Source organism: Neurospora hispaniola, assembly GCF_033458365.1.
Source record: "Neurospora hispaniola strain FGSC 10403 chromosome Unknown B0T23scaffold_1, whole genome shotgun sequence".
Classification (NCBI taxonomy): Eukaryota; Fungi; Ascomycota; class Sordariomycetes; order Sordariales; family Sordariaceae; genus Neurospora; species Neurospora hispaniola.
The window spans coordinates 247,798-267,336 of NW_026944406.1; the positions used below are offsets into that span (position 1 = coordinate 247,798).

Sequence of the window (19,539 nt, forward strand, 5' to 3'; positions counted from 1 at the left end):
CGATCCAAAACACGAGTCATTGGCAGCTGCTTTCCTCGAGGCAGCATCCTCTCACCGAACTAGCATACCTATGAACGTTGCCCGCTACATCCGACCAAGGTCCACGATTGTCACAGCGGCATCATATTCACAAAGCTTCCGTACAGGCGGTCTTGTGTACATCACGCGGTCACTGCGTCCTGCTGTGCCTGTCTGCACAACACGACGCACGTCAACCACATCCTTCCACACCATGCCTTCCCGCAAATCCAAAGCAGCGGCACTGGACACGCCACAAAGCGAGAGTTCCACCTTCAGCTCAACCCTGGACTCCTCGGCCCCGTCATCCGCACGCAATCTTCGGCGATCAGGTCGTAATATTCTGCAGCCCAGCAGCGAAAAGGACGGTGACCATGAAAAACGAAGCGGGGAGGAATTGGCTGGGCGTATGATGGGCAAAGACGCAAATGGCCATTGTTTGCGGGAGGGGAAGGAACAAGAGGAGGGAGTCAAAATGGCCATAGAAGGCTTAGCGAGGATGGAAAGACGACTACAAAGAGCGACAAAGCGACAGAAGAAGCAACTCGAAGAGGACGGTATCCCCGTACCATCAGTGGTCAGCCGCTTCCCAACTGCGCCTTATCACCACAAATCTGCCAATGCCGAGGAGCGGGAGGCGAAGGAACCGGTGCTCAAGACCCATTCGAAAGACGTCGAGGGCGAGGCGGAGATTGGTGTTGACGACGTTGTGAAAATGGAGCCAGCCGCAACCAACATTATCGAACCAGAAGATGCGCAGGATGCGGCTGAACGCGGTGCCGCTCGGCCACCAGCTGTCAATAGCAGCTACTTACCATTGCCATGGAAGGGCCGACTAGGTTATGTTAGTACATTGCTCAAAACTCAAAAAGGATCACATCTAACAGAGTGTACCTAGGCATGTCTCAACACCTACTTGCGCAACGCAAAGCCGCCCATCTTCAGTTCTAGGACTTGCCGTATGGCATCCATTGTCGATCACAGACATCCGCTTCAGTTTGAGGACGAGCCGGAACATCACTTGAAGAATAAGCCTGACAAGTCGAAGGAACCGCAGGATGAATTGGGACACAAGTTTTTGCAGGAGCTCGGGTTGGCCAACGCCCGCGACATTGTCAAGATGCTGCGTTGGAATGAAAAGTACGGCATCAGGTTCCTTCGACTCAGCTCTGAGATGTTTCCCTTTGCCAGTCATCCAGTACATGGATACAAACTGGCGCCTTTCGCATCCGAGGTACTTGCTGAAGCAGGAAGGGTAGCAGCTGAGCTTGGCCACCGCTTGACCACACACCCAGGACAGGTAGGTTCTCTCGTCGTTTCCTGTTTCTCTTTGCTGCTGACCGTGGTTTTTACGTAGTTTACCCAACTCGGCTCTCCTCGTAAAGAAGTAGTCGAGTCCGCCATTCGAGATCTCGAATATCACGATGAACTTCTCTCCCTTCTCAAGCTCCCGGAGCAACAAAACCGCGACGCAGTAATGATCATTCACATGGGCGGCCAATTCGGCGACAAAGCCGCCACCCTCGAGCGCTTCAAGAAGAACTACGCCCGCCTCTCGCAGTCCTGCAAGAACCGCCTCGTCCTCGAGAACGACGACGTAGGCTGGACCGTCCACGACCTCCTCCCCGTCTGCGAAGAGCTCAACATTCCCATGGTCCTCGATTACCACCACCACAACATTTGCTTCGACCCGGCCCACCTTCGCGAAGGTACCCTCGACATCTCGGACCCCAAGCTCCAAGAGCGCATAGCCAACACGTGGAAGCGCAAGGGCATCAAGCAGAAAATGCACTACTCCGAACCCTGCGACGGCGCCGTCACCCCTCGCGACCGACGTAAACACCGCCCACGCGTGATGACCCTCCCTCCCTGCCCGCCAGACATGGACCTCATGATCGAAGCCAAAGACAAGGAGCAAGCTGTCTTTGAGCTCATGCGCACTTTCAAATTGCCCGGCTTTGAGAAGATCAATGACATGGTGCCCTACGACCGTGACGACGAGAACCGTCCTGCGCCACCGGTCAAGGCACCCAAGAAGAAAAAGGGAGGCAAGAGGAAGAGAGTAACGGATGAAGAGGCAGCTGAACCTGAGGAGGTGGACACGGCAGCGGATGATGTGAAAGATGCGCCGGAGGGACCCAAGGAGGTTCCAGAGGAGGAGAGGGCGATGGGTGGCCCGTTTAATCGAGTTTATTGGCCGCTGGGGTGCGAGGAGTGGCTGAAGCCCAAGAAGAGGGAGGTCAAGAAGGGGAAGGTTCCAGAGGAGGTGGAAGATGAAGGGGAGTTTGACGGGTGATTGGGCGGAAGTGAAGGGGAAGAGCCAATATGGAGGAATGATAAGGTTCCATTGTCTTGTTCTGCGGGCAAAGTTGAAGTTGATGATGTTGCGTGGGGAGCCGAGTCAGAGCCAAGTTGAATGATCATGAACTTTCAGTCCCATTGGACTGCATGGTCTCAGTTGCACATGTCACGATAGACCAGCGCGCGTGCTTTGCAATTTGGCAGTTACATTCAGTTTGATCTAAGAAACAAATCATAAGGTACCTCAGTTGGTAAGAGCGCTGGTTCTTTGCAGCAGGCGCGAGTTCACACCCACCTTCAAGCTTCAATCTTCAACACACGGCGTATCAGAGTCTCCAATCATCCGATCTACAAGGTCTGGAACTTTCTTTTTCGCTTTTTCTAGGTATGTACAACAAAGACAATGGATTAGGTAAAATTGATAGTGGCGACCCCTACGACTACCAAGCGATTACTACCTCTAGAGCTGCCCGGAGGTCTCTCCGTTCGATCAATACAGTATCGCGAGATCCTCCTACGCCCGCTCGATTTCGGATCTCACGATGTGGGATAGATAGGTAACCAACAAAGCCGTCAGGTGGAAGTAGAAATGGAAGTGGGTGGAAGCTTGCGAAGCTCTTCGGTTGGGTTGGGCAACTTTTGCGGTCAAGGTTAGGTTTGTGGGAGCACAAAGCCAGCGGCTGTACCAGTCAGGTTCAATATTGGCGTCATTGCATTGCACACGCACAATGATTGTGCAGGATCGATCGCGATTGAGTTGACTTTGCTAAGTACCTACCTACCTCTACAGTACCTTATGCAAGTGATACCTACCTCTACCTTCCAGATAAAGTAGGTAGGTAGGTATGTAAAAGCAGTGGATTCTTTTGTTCGTACGTAGAGGTAGGTAGGTACATATTCCTCTTGACGAGATAATGGCGTCTTGGCAGAGAGCAAAAGCTGAAAAGTGGAAGTTGAGGGACATCGTGAGTCTTGGCGAGTCATGTCAGTCACCACCACTAGAGGTGTAGGTAGAGGTACCTAGGTAGGTATGTACCACCACAATCACCCACCATCGTCTGGTTGCAAAAATGCAGCGGCTTTCCCTCATGTTCTTTCCGTTTGCATATGGAATCTGCATCATGTGACGACGGTCTAGCATAGTTCTAGACCCGGCCATTCTTTAAATACCTCTACACTCCTTGCAAGCTTACGACGGGTCGACGGGTCGACGGGTACACCTGGATGGATGCAACAAACATTTAATCATGCATGACATTATCATTGCAAGTATCCATTTCGGCTTTCTAGAGGTCGCGGTCTCGACCGACCTTCCACTTTTCAACGGCACGGCTTTCAACCGAACCAACCGAACGACCGACATTGAAAGATATCCCGACAGATCAAGTCTGCTTGCTTGCTTGCAACAAACAGCACATAGTGTACGCCCAACGGAAGCTGCCGAGCCCGTATTTGCGGGGATCGGGGGTTTTGCTAGGTAGCCGGGGTGGAAAATGCACGATGCGTAAAGCACAGGCCGGTCTGGTCTGGTCTGGTCTCTGGTCCAATCTAAATTTGGCTTTTTTTTTTTTTTTTTTTTTGGGACACAGCGGAATTTGCTCGTGCGGAATTTGCGCGAGCCGACTGGAGGACCACCACGACTGGCGAGGAGAACCATGCCATGCAGGAGAAAGCAGAGGAAGAGTACAGAGTGTACCAGCCTCAGCGTACATGCACGCTTGGGTCACGATGGCGACGATGGCCACGATGGTGTCGGCGGGAATCTCGGTGATAATTTTGCTAAATGTTTCGAAGTTACCTGGAGGTATACAAGAAGATACCTGCCTACAGGCAATTTAATGTTGCGGACGGGATAAAGATACCTACCTACCTCTACCTACAGGTAACGAATGAGCGGGCGAACGAACGGACAGACGGACGGACGGACGAATGAGCGGGAAGGGAGGGTGTGCCGAAGAAGCGATTCAAGAAACGGATTGAAGCGAGCGAGACACCGAAGATCACGGGGAGCGAAGAAAAAAAAAATGAAATTGACTCCAAGTCTGCTGCAGTAGCTCGCTTGCGATTGCTGGGTTGAGGGGTTGAGCATTTGCGGAGGCAGAGGATGTCTGAGGTCAAGTGACAGAAAAGAAAAAAAAAAAAATCATTGGGGAGGGAAAAAGAAAAGGCTAGAACCATGAACCAAGCTTTGATGTTCCATGTCGACGACGACGGCGGTGAGGCCCAGCCAGCGAGGAAGAAAAAGAAGAAGAAGAAGGTAACAAATTGGCCTGGCGGATTAATCGACATCCGATATATTGAACTTTAGGTAAGATCAATACGTGTATAGTCATAAACTGGATCTCGAGCATGTCGAATCTTCGGAACGGTATCGCATTTCGAAATCAATGTGTGGTGATTGATGCCTGGGGAAGGATAGAGGTATCATGTCGACATTGAGTCTGGTCCCGAAACAGTCGTTGAGCTGAAACCAATTGTTAAATCAACCAAACACCACTTTTTCTGCAAATGTGACGGGGCATGGCTTCTATATCGAGTTTGGCGATTTCAGCAACAAGATGGAAGCCAAGCCGCCAAGCATTTATGTGTCTCCTATAGAGGAGCTCTTCCAAAGTTCCAAGGCTTCTAGACTCAGAAGGCGCGGGAGCGGATATGTACGACACGTGAGGCGCAAGCCGGCGCAAAGTTCCGCTTGTGATATGCAACGTTGTAGTGGCAGTCTCATGCAATCGGATGGTATGGCTAAGACTTGAAGGGAAAGAAAGCTGAAGCCAAGCAGTCAGTACCTGCCTTCCGAACTCATCCATGACCATAGAGGTAGTACAATGAGCTTTTGACGTTCCAGACTCGAGCGTCTCGGCAACTTCATGATCCGACCGGATATGGCGGCTTCTTCCACCTCAGACATGTTGCCTATTTCCACCTCTTTCCATTGCCATCATGAGATCTTTCGCCTGCCTCATGACTCCTTCCATGACAGCCAAGAGCTGACTGGAGACAACAGGTCTCGACCACCTCGGAAGCAATTTTGAGTACGAAAAAACACGCCTGAGCAACGCCCGCGCGGACCCCGGATCCCGACATAGAAGCCCCGGCCTCGCGCCTCTGGAGATTGCCTGGCACCACCGAGCGAGCGTCCTATTTGTTTTTTGTTTTTTTTTTTCCCGGCGGCGACGGTGGCTGATGAGGGAAATGAGTGATGGCCAATACCGGGAAGGGTATCACGTAAACATTTGTGGACAATGATGGACAATGAGCTGGGAGATTGAAGGAGGACCGGCGTTGCTGGACATGTTGTGCCGTTCGGAAATGCTCGGGTTGGATTCCCGCTGGCGCTGTCTCTAGGTATGCGATGAGGTCGCCGTTCTCCTGCTGCGTGATCACCGGTCGGCTAGGTAGTGTACAGATAGAGTTCATTTTGCGTCTCGTGTCCACGGCTCCGCCATGGCAAGGGGAGGAAGCCTCTTTCAGCTCGAGAGGAGGCTCTGGAAAGGGGGACGGGTAGGGCTATTTCTCCGGATCACTGGATCAGCAGCGATCAAGATCTTCAGGGGAACCCGTTCATTTTGGGTCTGGTTTGAGGCCTCCCAAATTTCCCTTTTGCCTCTCGGGGCGTGTTTAGTTGTTTCTTTGTCGCTGCTGTTGAAAAACAGCATGTGCACAGCACGTGTGTAGCCGCGTTTATCATGCAAATAATCGTTTCATTCTATTCTTTGTACCCGCTCTCGATTCGAAACAGCGGCTTAATGGCGATCCTTGCTGATCTTTCGAGCCAGCGGCTCGGTGTGGTGGGCGGGTGGGTGCAAAGCCGAAATGTGTGTCATGAAAGGTGAAACGCAACTAAAAGGCAGATTTCAAGATGCCAAGCTCTGTTTCCTGGGTGTGGTGTGGGCGGTGTTCTGGACTTTTGGGGCTTTGAGGGTGGGCCTGCATGGTTCTTTTGAAGTTTGAACGAACTGTGTTTGCCTGTCTCTCAGCGGCGTCAGCAACAGCGTCTGGTTCGTGATTTGCTCAGTCACCGGACGGACACATAGGCACCTAACCTTCCAGGTAAGTACCTCTACCCAGTTCAAGTTGTCATCACAACCAGACTCTCACCGAGGAAGAACTCGTCGTGTCTTCAAGGTAGGTACCTAGCTTTTGGCCAAGAATCATGAACTCCCATCGGAATATTACTCTGAACCCTCCATAAGCGCCAGTAAAATCCTGAAACGAGAGATAATCGCTGATCGCCCAACGTCAGATTTGATTTAATTCCCTAAGCCCCAGATTCATTTGGCCGACTTCCAGATTCTCGGGTCGTGTCCGAGCTTGCGACAGGTACATCTCATAATCTTCCTTTGTCGGAAAGACGGTTCCTCCCGCTGGCCTGTGTTTTGATTTGGCCGGCTAAACATCGGTACGGAGTTTGTACAGTAACACCCATGTGTGTACGCGCACGTAATTACGGTATCAACCGCGGCGGTCGGGGGGGTGTTCGGGGCCACTGGCCGGGATTCCATTACTGGGTCGCGGGGGTAACTAGAGGTAAGAAAAAAAAAAGACACCAAAAAAAAAACCTCCAAGAGATCCACTGGAGGTCCTTCAAACATGTGTAATCTGACGACAGACAGATTTAGTGAAATTAATATTGACCTCAATGTGCTCACTGTGGCATCAAACCTCAGCTGTTGCCAACTTGCGCGCAACTGATTGGTGCTTTCCCGCTTTGGCATTTATTTTCTTTCTTCTTTTTATTTCTCTGAAGCAGTCGATGCCTCTGGTTACTTGGGATAGCCCTTCAGTGTCGGGCATAAAAAACCACTAGGATTCGATTTCACCGCCCAGGACTGGACCGTCACACAATCGGTGATGAGATTTGCGAATCGAGATTGTAAGATCTACTCTTCAGCACTGACAGCAATGTTTCAGCGAGAGATTCAGCTCTTGGGTAATGGTTCTTTATCCAAAAGGGTGAATTGTACAGCTCGATGCAGTACATAGCCATGCAGTGCAAGTTGAAGCCGGGTACAGTTCGATTACTCGGGTGGTGGTGGTGGTGGTGGTGGTGGTGGCTGATGGAACAAATCAAGGAACTTGCGAGTTACCAGACGGTTCTGATGAGATCCAAAAAAGCTTGTCAGCAGTTTGCGCTGAGTTGGGGTCTGGGCTTTGGGGGTCAAATGGTGGGGTAGGTAGGCGCCTCTAGTTTAGCCAAAACCCATCAACAAGACATCCATGATGTTTTTGAGGTGTTTTGCTTACGACGACGACAGCTAGTAAAGACGTCGGTGCGCCGGCGGTAAATGAGTGCACCGTCGAGTTTCAGCTCCAATAATAATGCGGATGGTAGCCTTTGCGAGGAACAGTCAAGGTCTCATAGATTAGATAAGTTGTTAATGAAGCGTTGAAGTCATCACGCCGTCAGCAGGGCAACATCTGCCGGATGAACAACCCTTCATGGCCGATGATGTCGTCGTCTCCCGCTCCTGTCGGAGGACGGACAGGCCGGAGAGGTCTCCATAAGGTTAAGGTATAGTCGAGCAGAATTCGGTCCCGCTAGGGAAAATCGGGGTCGACATCCATCCACCGTCGGTGCAGTGACCAATCCTGCCCACCTTCTATCCAGGGACGAGATATCGGACCAGGGGGAGCTAGGCTTGGCCAGGACAAGAGGCGCAAAATCATGATCTACGTTAACAGAAGCTGCCCGGAATTTGCCGGTGGATTTGTTATTTGATACCTTGGTCCTTCGCCGGTTGCTGACCACAAAGCTCCGGTAATAATGGAACCCTCGGCAAAGGGCCAAGATGAATACGAACAGAGTGGATGCGGGCAGTCCAGGCCACAACGCTATCTTGGGGAAGTTTCATGAAGCTAGGCATTTTCCATATCGCTCCCCCGGTCACATATTGTATGGTGACTCTACATAGTGTAGCTGTGTGGTCGTAGATGTAAAAGGTAGGTAGGTAGTGTAGCAGTTGGTAGATCTTAGAATGGCAAGCTAAGCTCCATCAAATTCTGTTTCACGGCTCCAGCTTGTTTCAGCCCAAATATGCAATGAACCGCAACCAACCCGTCTGCTTGGCGCCAAAACACAAGAGGACATGATGTGGGATGAGATGAGGTGTGCTCAAGGAAAGCCGGGAGAGGATTAGTTCAGGGTCTGGAGACGATGCTATCCGGAATGAAGCATTTCCAGGTTCGGCTTGGTTTGCAGATTAGTGTACTTTACACACACCTTGAGCGTTCGGAGCACAACATCATCTTGGAACTATTGGCGAGGAAATAAGGCATCCTTGCTGAGTCGGCAATGTTTTGGGCATCCGTCAGACAAGCATATCGGTTGGGTGTGTCTCATAGGCTGGTGAGACAGGAAAAAAGAATAATTGAGGTTGATGATGAGTGCAATCGTTTGGAGGTTGGTGTTGGTGATGATGGTGATGATGATGCTCGTACAAAAATTGATGCCTGTGTACAGTAGAGCTAACAAGACACGGCACAAATTGCTTACACATCTGTTAGTAACACTGTCTCCTCGGAAATGCTTTCGCGTGTCTACCTCTACCTACCGCACGACGTGGCCGCAGCCTGTGTGGACTGGGAGAGTTGGCGGGGGAAGGTGGATTGTACAGGCCCATAAAACGCCGTGGGGCCAGCCACTAACACGGCGTACCGGACTGGAACGGACTGGTACTGGTCTCGTAACTGCAATTTTGCACCACACTAGAAAGGTAACGACGGGCAAGAGGTACCTACATACTTGGGCAGCCAGCCAAGAAGGGCACAAGCAGTGCATGCCTGCCTTTGTAAAAAGCCTCCTCTGGTGGTGGTGCCCTTGTTGACCAGCTTGCTGCCGCATGACGTCGGTAGATCATCGACCCTGCCGACCGACCAGACCACGACGGGACCGTCCACACCAGAAAGGGCCTCACTCAAGAAGACAGGGGTCGATGGGGCTTGCAGCGGCCATTACTTCATCGTGAGAGCAGCCAGGAATGCCAATTTTGGGTTCCATCCGGTGCCATCCTGGGCCATGTCGACATCAACGTTGCAGCAGGAAGCACGGCGACCATTCAGGAGTCAATCTTGAAGGAGGACCCGGAGGGGGGGTCACGGAGTGGGACACAGAGCACGGAAGAAACACAAGGCCCAGCCGACCAGAGGGCATGGGCTTGAACATGGACGAGAGGCAGACATGGATGGGGGCATAGCCCGGAAGAGCGTGGGCAGCCCGATGCGTCCGGCGCGATATATTTCTGATCCAAGTACCTTGACCTCTCAAAACTCAAAATATATCGCTACGAGCCTGTCATCAGATCAGCCCTCTGGAAAATTCTCCTATCTACTACCCCCAGACCACCACAACCACCTTACCTAATCGTTACCAGACGACAAGCACAGCAGCATGGGACACTGACACAAGACGACACACTACTATATATGGATAACCCGGCTTGTCCATTGCATTGATGAGCTGACCAGAGAGTGAAAGGGGCTTCATACAAGCAGCTGGGTGCCTTTTGCATCTTCAGCTTAAACCCCTGATATCTTAGCTAGCCGAACCGACTTTGACACGGTCACGCATTTGCAACTCTTGGCAGTTCTTTCCTGCAGCAGCAGCAGCAGCAGCAGCAGCCTTTTACACCCACATCCGGACCTCGGATCTCCCATCTTATTTAGGCCGACACGAATCGGGAAGGAACAGAACAACTCGAGAAGGAGCAAAGTCTGCTATAAAACCACCGAGCCCTGCCAGTGATCATCCACATCAAACAAGCAAGCCCTACCCACACACCACAAATTTGAACCACTACCACGATCGCGGACCTCCGACGACAGAGCTGAGTGATCACTGGGCTAGGTTGTGTTTCTTACCTTACCCGACACACACCACACTTGCAAACGGGCACACACACGCACTCCCCACCACATCTCAGACATTTCGATACCCCCCCGGCTGGCCGATCGAACACTGCCTGGCTGCGCCTGTTCGCCTTACCCAAGATCACCAACCCACAGAAGGTTTCTTTTGGACCGAGACGGACTAATTCCCAGCGTCTCCCACCTCCTTCTCTGACCGGTCGAACTTTTTCTTCGCTTCTTTCTCCTCGCTTGCGACGAACTGAACAAAACGAATCTTCCTCAATCAAGCAAGGAAGGAGATTTCCATTTCTATTGCCATCCCGTGGTCACTTCAAGTCGACGTAAGTTTGATGATCTCCTCTACCTTTTTGGCACCTTGGCTGTGAATTCGATACTTGATCAACGTTGTCGAATTGATGCCCCAAAGTCCTCGCCCGCAAAAAAATCTGCGGAAAACAAGTTGCTAACAGCGATCCCCCAGATCACCACCAACTGTTACCTACTTCTACCCAAACAGCAGTTGATCAGCAATCGCTAAACTGCAAACAAGTAACCAAATCAACCAATCAAGATCACCACACAACTACCACTCCAGTCACTCGCCAATCGTTCAAAGGCAACTCAACAAACCGAATCATCCAAAATGTGCGGCACCAAGATCTCGTACGCGTGCTCGACCACGCTCATTTCGCAGTCGACCACATGCTCCTGCGCAAAGGTCATCGCCTGTGGCAAGAGCACACTCTACTGCGGCACTTGCAGCCACCCTCGGTGTAAGGAGCTCCGAAGCGAGAGTTCGGTAACGGTATAGGAGTAATGTGACGGCGGGCCCGAATTTCCCACCACGAGTCTTGAGTTCTGGGGACTCGGCTCGTCATCGAATCTACAAAAGCAGAACTCCTGGCCGGTACCAGAACAAGCTAGAACACAGACGAGACAAGAAGAAGAAGAGGGCTTAGAGAGCCAGAGCAAGCACACAAGCTAGCAAGCATGGAGGAGGAGGAGCAGAACTGGAAGCCAACCTAACCCAAGAGGAGGAACACGGTGGCACAAACGGGGCGGATTGTGTAGGATACAGCAAGAAGCATCACAAGCAAGCAGTAGCAGTAGCACGATAGATGCGCTGCACGGTGGTCATCGAAGTCAGGAAGAGGCACAAGCCCACCGACTCGTAACAAGACCAAAAATATGGATGGGTTTAACCTGGACGGACGGGCTGGCGGAAGGGACGGGCGGACGGGCTGGCGGATTATACCTTGGGGCGCTCGGGATACATTTGTTATGGGCAGTTTGCAATTTGCAATGCCATCTTTTCCTTTACTACTAATCATGTACAAAATGGCATCATTTTCATACTTTCATTCTACTGCATCTGCATCATCATCATTCTCATCATTATCCTTATACGCGGTGACTAGGCGGCATTTGATTGATGTTGCTAGCACCTGCTACTTTTGTAATCATCATCATCACCATCATCATCACCATCATGGTCATGGGGTTGTTGCCATTCATCTCTTGTGGCTCGGCAGTCTGGTCACTGGGTCGGTCGGATGGAAGAATGGGGTTAGGCAGGCCGAACGGATAGGCACGTCACGTCAAGGCTGGGTGATTGGGCTGGGCTGGTTTCGGCGGCGATCAACGGGGAATTGCACACTGGGATCGGGACTGGTTTCCGGAAGGGCCTTTGGGGGGAAACATACTAGCATAAGGTAAACAGCAGAATGGATCAAAGTTCGGCAAGTCTGGCAGAAAAGACTCCCTTGTCAAATGGACGAAAGAGGAGAGAGGTGCGGGGAGGAGGGGTACCGAAGATCTCATCTCTCTGTATATATACGTAGGTGTAGCTAATACTGGTGCTGTTGAAGGAATTTTTTCCTCTTTGTTTTATTGCCACTATCATGTTTATTTTAATTTTAATGTTCTTCTGTGTCCCTTGTTTTATTTTCCATTGTTTCCTCTTATTTCATTTCGTGCAAAATCAATCCATCAGCTCTTCGACTTCACCTACCTTTTTGTTTGTGCATTGTCGTGATGCCTTCACTCGTTTCAGCCATGTCTGGGTGGTGCCGTGGATCATCGACTTGCCGACTTGAAACCACTCAGCTGGGTCAAGCTCGTATCCATGCCACCCATGCTTCCCCTCCCCTCCCTCCCCTAACTAACACACACACATCCCAGGAAGGAACCTAGGTCCGTGATCAACCAAACACTATGCACTGCACCCAACCAAACCAAACCTTAACGTGATCAACGACATGGATGTCCACTTATAACCGGGTATACACCCCGAACACTTATCACTAACAAAGAGGGAAAAAAAAAAAAAAAAAAAAAAAAAAAAAAGTCACACACAGGTCCCGATCTTGGCTTTCTTGAGAATCCGGGTTGTGATTTGAAACTTGAACCAGAATTTTTGCTAGGTAGGTAGGTAGCGTAGGGTCAAAGCTCTGCCGAACGGCACGTGTCCTATTACACCAGGTACACCTCTTGCATGGATGTAAAAGCTTAGCGTGGTACTGTCATCTGACTGACGATATACACTTTGAGGATTGGGAAGTGACAAAAAAACAACATTCATCTTTTGTATTGAACAAGGTCATCGTCACTTTGCTAGGTAAGTAGGTACTATTCACTGCACTAGACTAGCAGTTTACACCACGTGCCGGCAGAGGTTTGGTGAAGGAAGACCAGACCTCGGATCGTAGGTCCGGACCAGATGGGTGTGTGTTTTTTTTATGAAGCAAGACAGGCAAGCTGGAAAAAAGACGGTAATAGAAGGGAAGCATGGCAGTGGTTCAAATGCGCGGACTTGCGGTGCGGAGTGCGGGTGTGCGGGTGTGCGGTACGGTCGGTGTTCAGTTCGGTTACAGCAACCAGGTCGTTGGGGAGCACAGTTTTTTTGGACCGGGTTCAATGGATGGGTTGGGGAAGGTCTAGAACGGTTTGGGCCCAGCGCGGATCGCGGTAGTTTAAGCCTCAAAATCAAGGAGGTGGCGATACCCGAACGATAAGAAAGCCTGATGGTTGTTTTGGTAGGTGTGTGGCGACGGGAGCATGACGATCTTTTCTTGGAGGGCTTGGATGGATTTCAAGGCTGGCAGCTGAGGGGTGGGGAGTTTGACGATCTTTTTCTTGGAGGGCTCAAGTTGGACTTTGGGGCTGGCAGCTGAGGCTGGAGAGTCAATTGACTTGGCGATGTGGTCGTGGCCGTGGCCGTCGGGCTGGTGTGTGTGCGCTGCACGATACACTACTTACCTAGGTGTGTTAATGGCTCTTCCAAGTGCGAGGTGAAAGCGGGCGGGCAGGGTGAGAGAGCTGGAAAGGTGGTTGTGGCTTGAGGACTGTGAAGTTGATTAACAGAAAAGACCGAGTTTATGAAGCGAAGCCCTACAACCTACGATGAACAGCTGGAATGAGAGAATATGCGATGGAGTTCAACTGTTTGTTTTTGTCTAGAAGCGGCCGGTGTTTCCTGGCTCGGTGGACTTTGGCAATTCAAGTTTTGGGAAAGCGCTGGAACTGTTTCACTTTGGACGTATAGCTCAGGCGACCCCCCCCCTTGTCGGACCCACAGATTTTTTTATATATATAACCCTAACCCGAATAGCACATACATTAACGTACAACGTACAGAGTACTTAGAAATACATCGTATTATTACATTTTTACAAGGTACGGGTTACGCCAAATATATCCTACTAAGCAGCAAAATAACTAAATCAACACATTACAACCTTCAACATATCTATAATATATAGCGTAAATAGAAGGGGTTACTAAGTGCTTATATACTGTTAGGAACGTAGGCGAAAGGTAGGCTGAGGTGACTACGGTCGTGGCCATACGTAGGGGACGGTAAGTTAGGGGTCAATTTAAAAATATATTAATAGCTACCGACTATAATAAGATACGTTCCGTTAAACCTCTTTTATACTTGTACAAACTCTATTCATCCGCTAACGAGCATTATAGAACCTTATATTAGTTTAACGCTTCGGCGTAATGTTGGATTATCCTTCTTACGAGTCCGACCTAATATAGGCGTTATTGTAAATAATCCTATATTTTAATTAATGAAGGGGAGTGGTAGCCGTTGAAGTACTTCTGTATATAGGTTCTTAGCCTCCTAATATAACCCCCCCCCTTATAAGTTCCATCCTCGGAACCTTTATAATAAATATCGGGTACTATAGTATTATTGGATATTATTCGTTATAACTACCGATACTATATTCCGGATTATAACCGCTCTACTATTAACGAACCGCCTACTAGAGTATTAATATTATAATATTTATTCTTATAAATTCTAATACGGCCCCGAAGCTGGTATTAGGTCCAAAGAGCTAGCATTCCGCCTACTAGAATATCGGTATTATAATATTTATTCTTATAAATTCCAATACGGATACAAAACCGGTATTAAATTTAAAGTATTAGTATACCGCCTGCTAAAATATTGGTATTATAATATCTATTCTTATAAATTCTAATATAAATATAAAACCGGTATTAAATTTAAAGTACTAGCGTACCGCCCGCTAAAATATTAGTATTATAATATCTATTCTTATAAATTCCAATGCGGACACAAAACCGGCATTAAATTTAAAGCGCTAGCGTGCCGCCCGCCAGAATATTAGTATTATAATATTTATTCTTATAAATTCTAATGCGGATATAAAACTAGTACTAAATTTAATAGAAGCGTTAGTGTACCGCCCGTTAGAATATTAGTATTATAATATCTATTTTTATAAATTCTAACGTAGATATAAAATTAGTATTAGATTTAAAGTACTAGCGGAATTCCCGACCGTTACTAAGATTGTTATCCTGTAGGTGTATAAGGTAGTAAATTTCGTTTTATCTAACGAGGAATATTACTCTAAATTTAAAAGTATTAATAAATACTTTAAAATACCAATATAATTATACTCTATAATTCCTCTCCCCGGATACTCTCTATTATCCGTACTCGTAGTACGGCTTAATATTTTCGTAGGGTACCCTCTATTATTTATACCTACTTTAGAATACCTATATAATTAAAACCCGAAACTCCTCTTATAGGCTATTCTCTATTATTCGCACTTATTACGATTTACTATAATACTTAAATACGATTCCCCTCCTTATAGGTTCTATCCTTAGGACCTTCGTTTCTATCCCCCGCTTCCTATAATTCTATATACTACTTCCTTTATAAACTTCTTTTATTTATATTATTCCTTCCTTATTACTTTCCTATTACCTTCGCTTTATTCCTTATATTATTCCTTCTTTTCTAATAGTATAATTCTTAATTATTTCCCCCATTCTCCCTATTATAATCCGAAGTATATACTTTCTTATTTTCCGCCTTTCCCTCTTACCTTCTTATAACTATTATTATTATTTATTCGTCCTATTTTTCCCTTTTTAATTATTACCTTCGTTTTATCCTTTTATTTGCCCCCTCTTACTATTTATATAATTATCTAACATTCTACTTACCCTACGTTATTTTATATTCGTCCGTTTTAAATTATATTCGTTTACTTTAATTTATATTTATATAGGGACCTCCTCCTTCGTTTATATAACGTCCCTTCTACCTACCTTCTTTACTTCTCCTTTCTTCTTCCTTCTATTTTTATTTTTATAATTATATTTATTACCCCTTCCCCTAATTCCGTAGTTACTTCGCTTACCCCCTCGCTTAAACCGCCTTCTACTATAAATATATATATTTTTACTATATATTTATATACTAATCCCTATTTCCTTTATAAGCTCGATTAGTATATTCACTTTTCCTCCCTATTTTCTTCCTTTTTACCTTATCCTCTCCTTCTTTTTACTTTATACCTGTAATTAACTTTTAATCGGCTATTCCTTTCCTATCCTTTAATAATATCCGTCTCTTTATTTATTTAGAATATAGTATTATTTTAATTTAAGTATTTGTTAACGCTCTAATTTTAAATTTATACGAAGTATTCCGTTTAATTAGTATATATATTTACTAGACTAAAGGTACGCTATCTTCCCCTTATTATCTCCCCCATTTTTTTTTTTTTTTTTTTTTTTTTTTTTTTTACTAACGTCTTCTCCTTCCAAAATTCAACGAAAGATCGCAGTATTCGCTATTACTACGCTGCTACATACTCGAAATCCCCTGCGGTATTTATAATTTTTAGAATAATATATAGGATATAGCAGCCGAGATTATACGCCTTATTAATACTAGTAGCCCCCTACTTACCTTCTTTCTATAATAGTTATATTAGTTTATAATAGTATTTTAAATTATAATATAGGCGCACTTTATTAATAATAATCTCCCTATAATATTATTTAATATATTCTAAATTAGGAACTTCGATTATAAGGGCTATTCGAAATTTAATTATTATAATATCGGTAATACTAATATTAATATTAATCTAGTAGCCCCTACTAACAGTCTTATTACTAATAATAGCGGTTCTCCTATAAATATTTTTATACCGAACTCTCCTACTTATATTACCCCCTCCCCTAATTATAATTAAAGTCTTTAATATTAAATAGTTAATAGGAGGCTAACGTTTATAGATAGGAAATTAGATAAATTATTAGAATTCGTAAGGGAGGATTATAAATAAATAGTATAAAGTAGTATTTATAAATATTATTAATAGGTATAGTAGTATATAAGAATATTCTTCTTAAAGTTGTAAGTTCTAATCCTATATTGATAATAGCGAATACTATTAAAGATTTTTTTATTTGGGGCAATAATAGAAAATACGGACTATATTTTATTTAGCGCCTTATTAATATTCTATATTAAATTAAACTACCTTCCTTTCCTATTTCTCATCCCCTTTAACATTTCTATTTTATATTTCCACTTTATATTTCTATTTTCGCCTCCCTATTTTGCGCCTTACGTCTATATTTTACGTCTATGTTTTACATCTACGTTTTACATTTTACATTTACGTCTTATATTTGTATTTTACATCTTACGTCTACATCTTACATTTATATTTTATATCTCACATTTATATCTTATATCTACGTTTTACGTCTTACGCTTACGTTTTATATTTACGTCTTACGTCTATATTTTACGTCTTACGCCTATATTTTACATTTACATTTTACATTTCACATCTACGTCTTATATCTATATTTTACGTCTTACGTCCGTATTTTACATTTATATTTTACATTTTATATTTATATTTTATATTTCTACTTTGCGGTTTATATTTATATTTTATATTTCTATTCTAGGTCTTTAAATAATTACTATTCTCCTTCTATTACTTAACTAATTTTTATTAACTTAGTAGTCGGCTTGCCGCTAGTATACCGTTACTATATTTCCCTAGCTTTGTATTCTTTAAAAAGGTCCGGGTAATTTATATCCTCTTATAAAACCTACGAATTCTTATTATCCGGATACTCCTTTTATTTAACTTAGAATTAATATTAGCGACCGGATTTATAATATTTTATAATTACTTCAATTTCGTACTAAATATTATTTTCCTTAATATTTATAATTTCCCTTCGTAGTACCGCCGTAGCGGGATCTTTATAGTACGGCTCTAATAAAATAATAAGGAATATTAAGTAGATTTAATAATATACAAGGAGTACGAATTAGTATACTATCTTCTTTTCCCCGACAACCTTAATAATTTAGAAGGGTCCCAAAAACTTATTTACTAATTTAATGTTTAGGCGGTATTATTTAATATACTTTGTATTAAATAAAACCCAACTTCTAACGTTGAATTCCTTTAATTTCTAAATTTTATTATATTATTTTATATACTTCTAATTAATAACCTTTAAAACTACTACAATTTTTAACTATTTACGAAGTAGTTTATTAATCTAATTAATAATTGCTATTGGAAGGACTATCCTCCGCCCTCGCTCTAGGTCTATTAATCCCCGAAAATAATACCCAAAGAGTAGTTCCGAAGGGGATTTTCTAATAGCGGTATAGAAATGATTATTATATATTTATTATACTAATATAATTTTTTTGGCCTAATTAACCTACTCTATATTATAGAAGATTTAGAAATATAATTCTAAATTCTAATTTTACTTCTTTATTTATCCGTCTATTTAAGGGTATTAGGCCGTATTGAAGCATTTATAAATATTTAAGAGTTCGTAATAAATTTTTTAAAATTAGTTTATAAAAAGGCTACCTCTATCTAATATAATTAAATCCGGGAGGTTAAATTATTAGAAGATATTTTACTAGAAGAGGAATACAAATTGCTAAACGTCGATTATTTTCTACGTAGGGATATATAAAATATATTTAGTAAAACGGTTAATAATAATAAGGATTACATTATAGGTCCAATTAAATACGGGGTCGAATAATTTTAATACTCCGGTAATAAAATCGTATAAAATATCTTACTAAAGGATAATAGGGATAAGTAATAACCTTAATAACCTATATAGTCGGTAATTACGAAATTTAACCTTCTAGTACGCTAAATATTCACGGACGTATAATTCAATATTAATTATAATAGTAAACTAATAATAAAATTAATTAATATATTTCAATATTTTCCTTTAGCCCAGGTATCTTACTATTACTATATTATAGTAAATATAAAATAATTCGGCCTATATCCGTTTTAAAATATAGACCTAGTATTAATACTATAGAATTCTATTTTCCCCTATTTTCTAATTCTTTACTCGTCTCCTCCCTTCGTTATTCTTCTATATTTCTTCGATAATAAATAGGTCTTCCTTCTATACTTCTAATAATTATTATCCTAATAGTAGTAATTACTCTTTATCTTTCTATACCTTTACTACTACTATATACCCGCTTATATTTCCTATAATAATACTTTTATCCTCCCTCCTTAATTTAATAGTAACTTTACTTATAAACTTTACCCTCTTCCTTACTACTCTATCCTTTCTACTATCGTTCTCAACTCCCTTTTACTTCCTTTCCTCCCTATTTAATTTACCTTCCCCCTACGAATTCTACTTTTCTTCCTACAATTCAACCCTTTCGTCTTCTAATATTTAACCCTCTTCTATTTTACTTATATCCTATTACTATTTTTTCTCTTCTACTATTATCTTTTAAATTTCTTTTCTAATTAAAATTACCCGTTTTATTAGCACCCTCACTACTTAATTTTCCTTTATCGCCTAACCTTTTTCTTCGCCCCCTTTAATAATTTTTATTAATAGGTAGTCGCCCCCTACTTCCCATTCTTCTCCTTATAATTACAATTTCCTCGATAGCCTATCTACCGGATTTAATTTTTTTAAATAATATTCAATTCTAAAATTATATACTATTAATTTTAATACTTACCAATTCTACCTCGCACTAGC

The 19,539-nt window shown here is 44.3% G+C and overlaps 5 protein-coding genes across 5 annotated transcripts; 3 read left to right on the forward strand and 2 right to left on the reverse strand.

Moving 5' to 3' along the window:
- Nucleotides 1–232: 232 nt before the first annotated feature.
- On the forward strand, nucleotides 233–2,314 carry B0T23DRAFT_307941 (UV-endonuclease UvdE-domain-containing protein; the record flags this gene model as incomplete). The annotated part of the gene is made up of 3 exons (XM_062834449.1): nucleotides 233–862; nucleotides 917–1,318; nucleotides 1,376–2,314. 3 exons carry the CDS (start codon nucleotides 233–235, stop codon nucleotides 2,312–2,314), a joined length of 1,971 nt encoding a protein of 656 aa, XP_062696403.1.
- A 1,133-nt stretch (nucleotides 2,315–3,447) lies between these two features.
- B0T23DRAFT_368528 (uncharacterized protein) lies at nucleotides 3,448–4,082 on the reverse strand (the record flags this gene model as incomplete). Its single annotated transcript, XM_062836448.1, has 2 exons — nucleotides 3,448–3,867; nucleotides 3,905–4,082. Coding segments are annotated over 2 exons (537 nt in total), but the record flags the coding sequence as incomplete, so codon positions are not given.
- A 1-nt stretch (nucleotide 4,083) lies between these two features.
- Nucleotides 4,084–4,702, reverse strand: B0T23DRAFT_698 (uncharacterized protein). The gene has a single exon (XM_062841663.1). The coding sequence runs from the start codon at nucleotides 4,606–4,608 to the stop codon at nucleotides 4,192–4,194; it is 417 nt and encodes a 138-aa protein (XP_062696405.1). The 5' UTR covers nucleotides 4,609–4,702; the 3' UTR covers nucleotides 4,084–4,191.
- A 6,105-nt stretch (nucleotides 4,703–10,807) lies between these two features.
- Nucleotides 10,808–11,190, forward strand: B0T23DRAFT_400514 (uncharacterized protein; the record flags this gene model as incomplete). The annotated part of the gene is made up of 2 exons (XM_062838490.1): nucleotides 10,808–10,963; nucleotides 11,089–11,190. 2 exons carry the CDS (start codon nucleotides 10,808–10,810, stop codon nucleotides 11,188–11,190), a joined length of 258 nt encoding a protein of 85 aa, XP_062696406.1.
- Nucleotides 11,148–11,973, forward strand: B0T23DRAFT_721 (uncharacterized protein). The gene has a single exon (XM_062841695.1). It carries the CDS (start codon nucleotides 11,353–11,355, stop codon nucleotides 11,878–11,880), a length of 528 nt encoding a protein of 175 aa, XP_062696407.1. The 5' UTR covers nucleotides 11,148–11,352; the 3' UTR covers nucleotides 11,881–11,973.
- The last annotated feature ends 7,566 nt before the right edge of the window (nucleotides 11,974–19,539 follow it).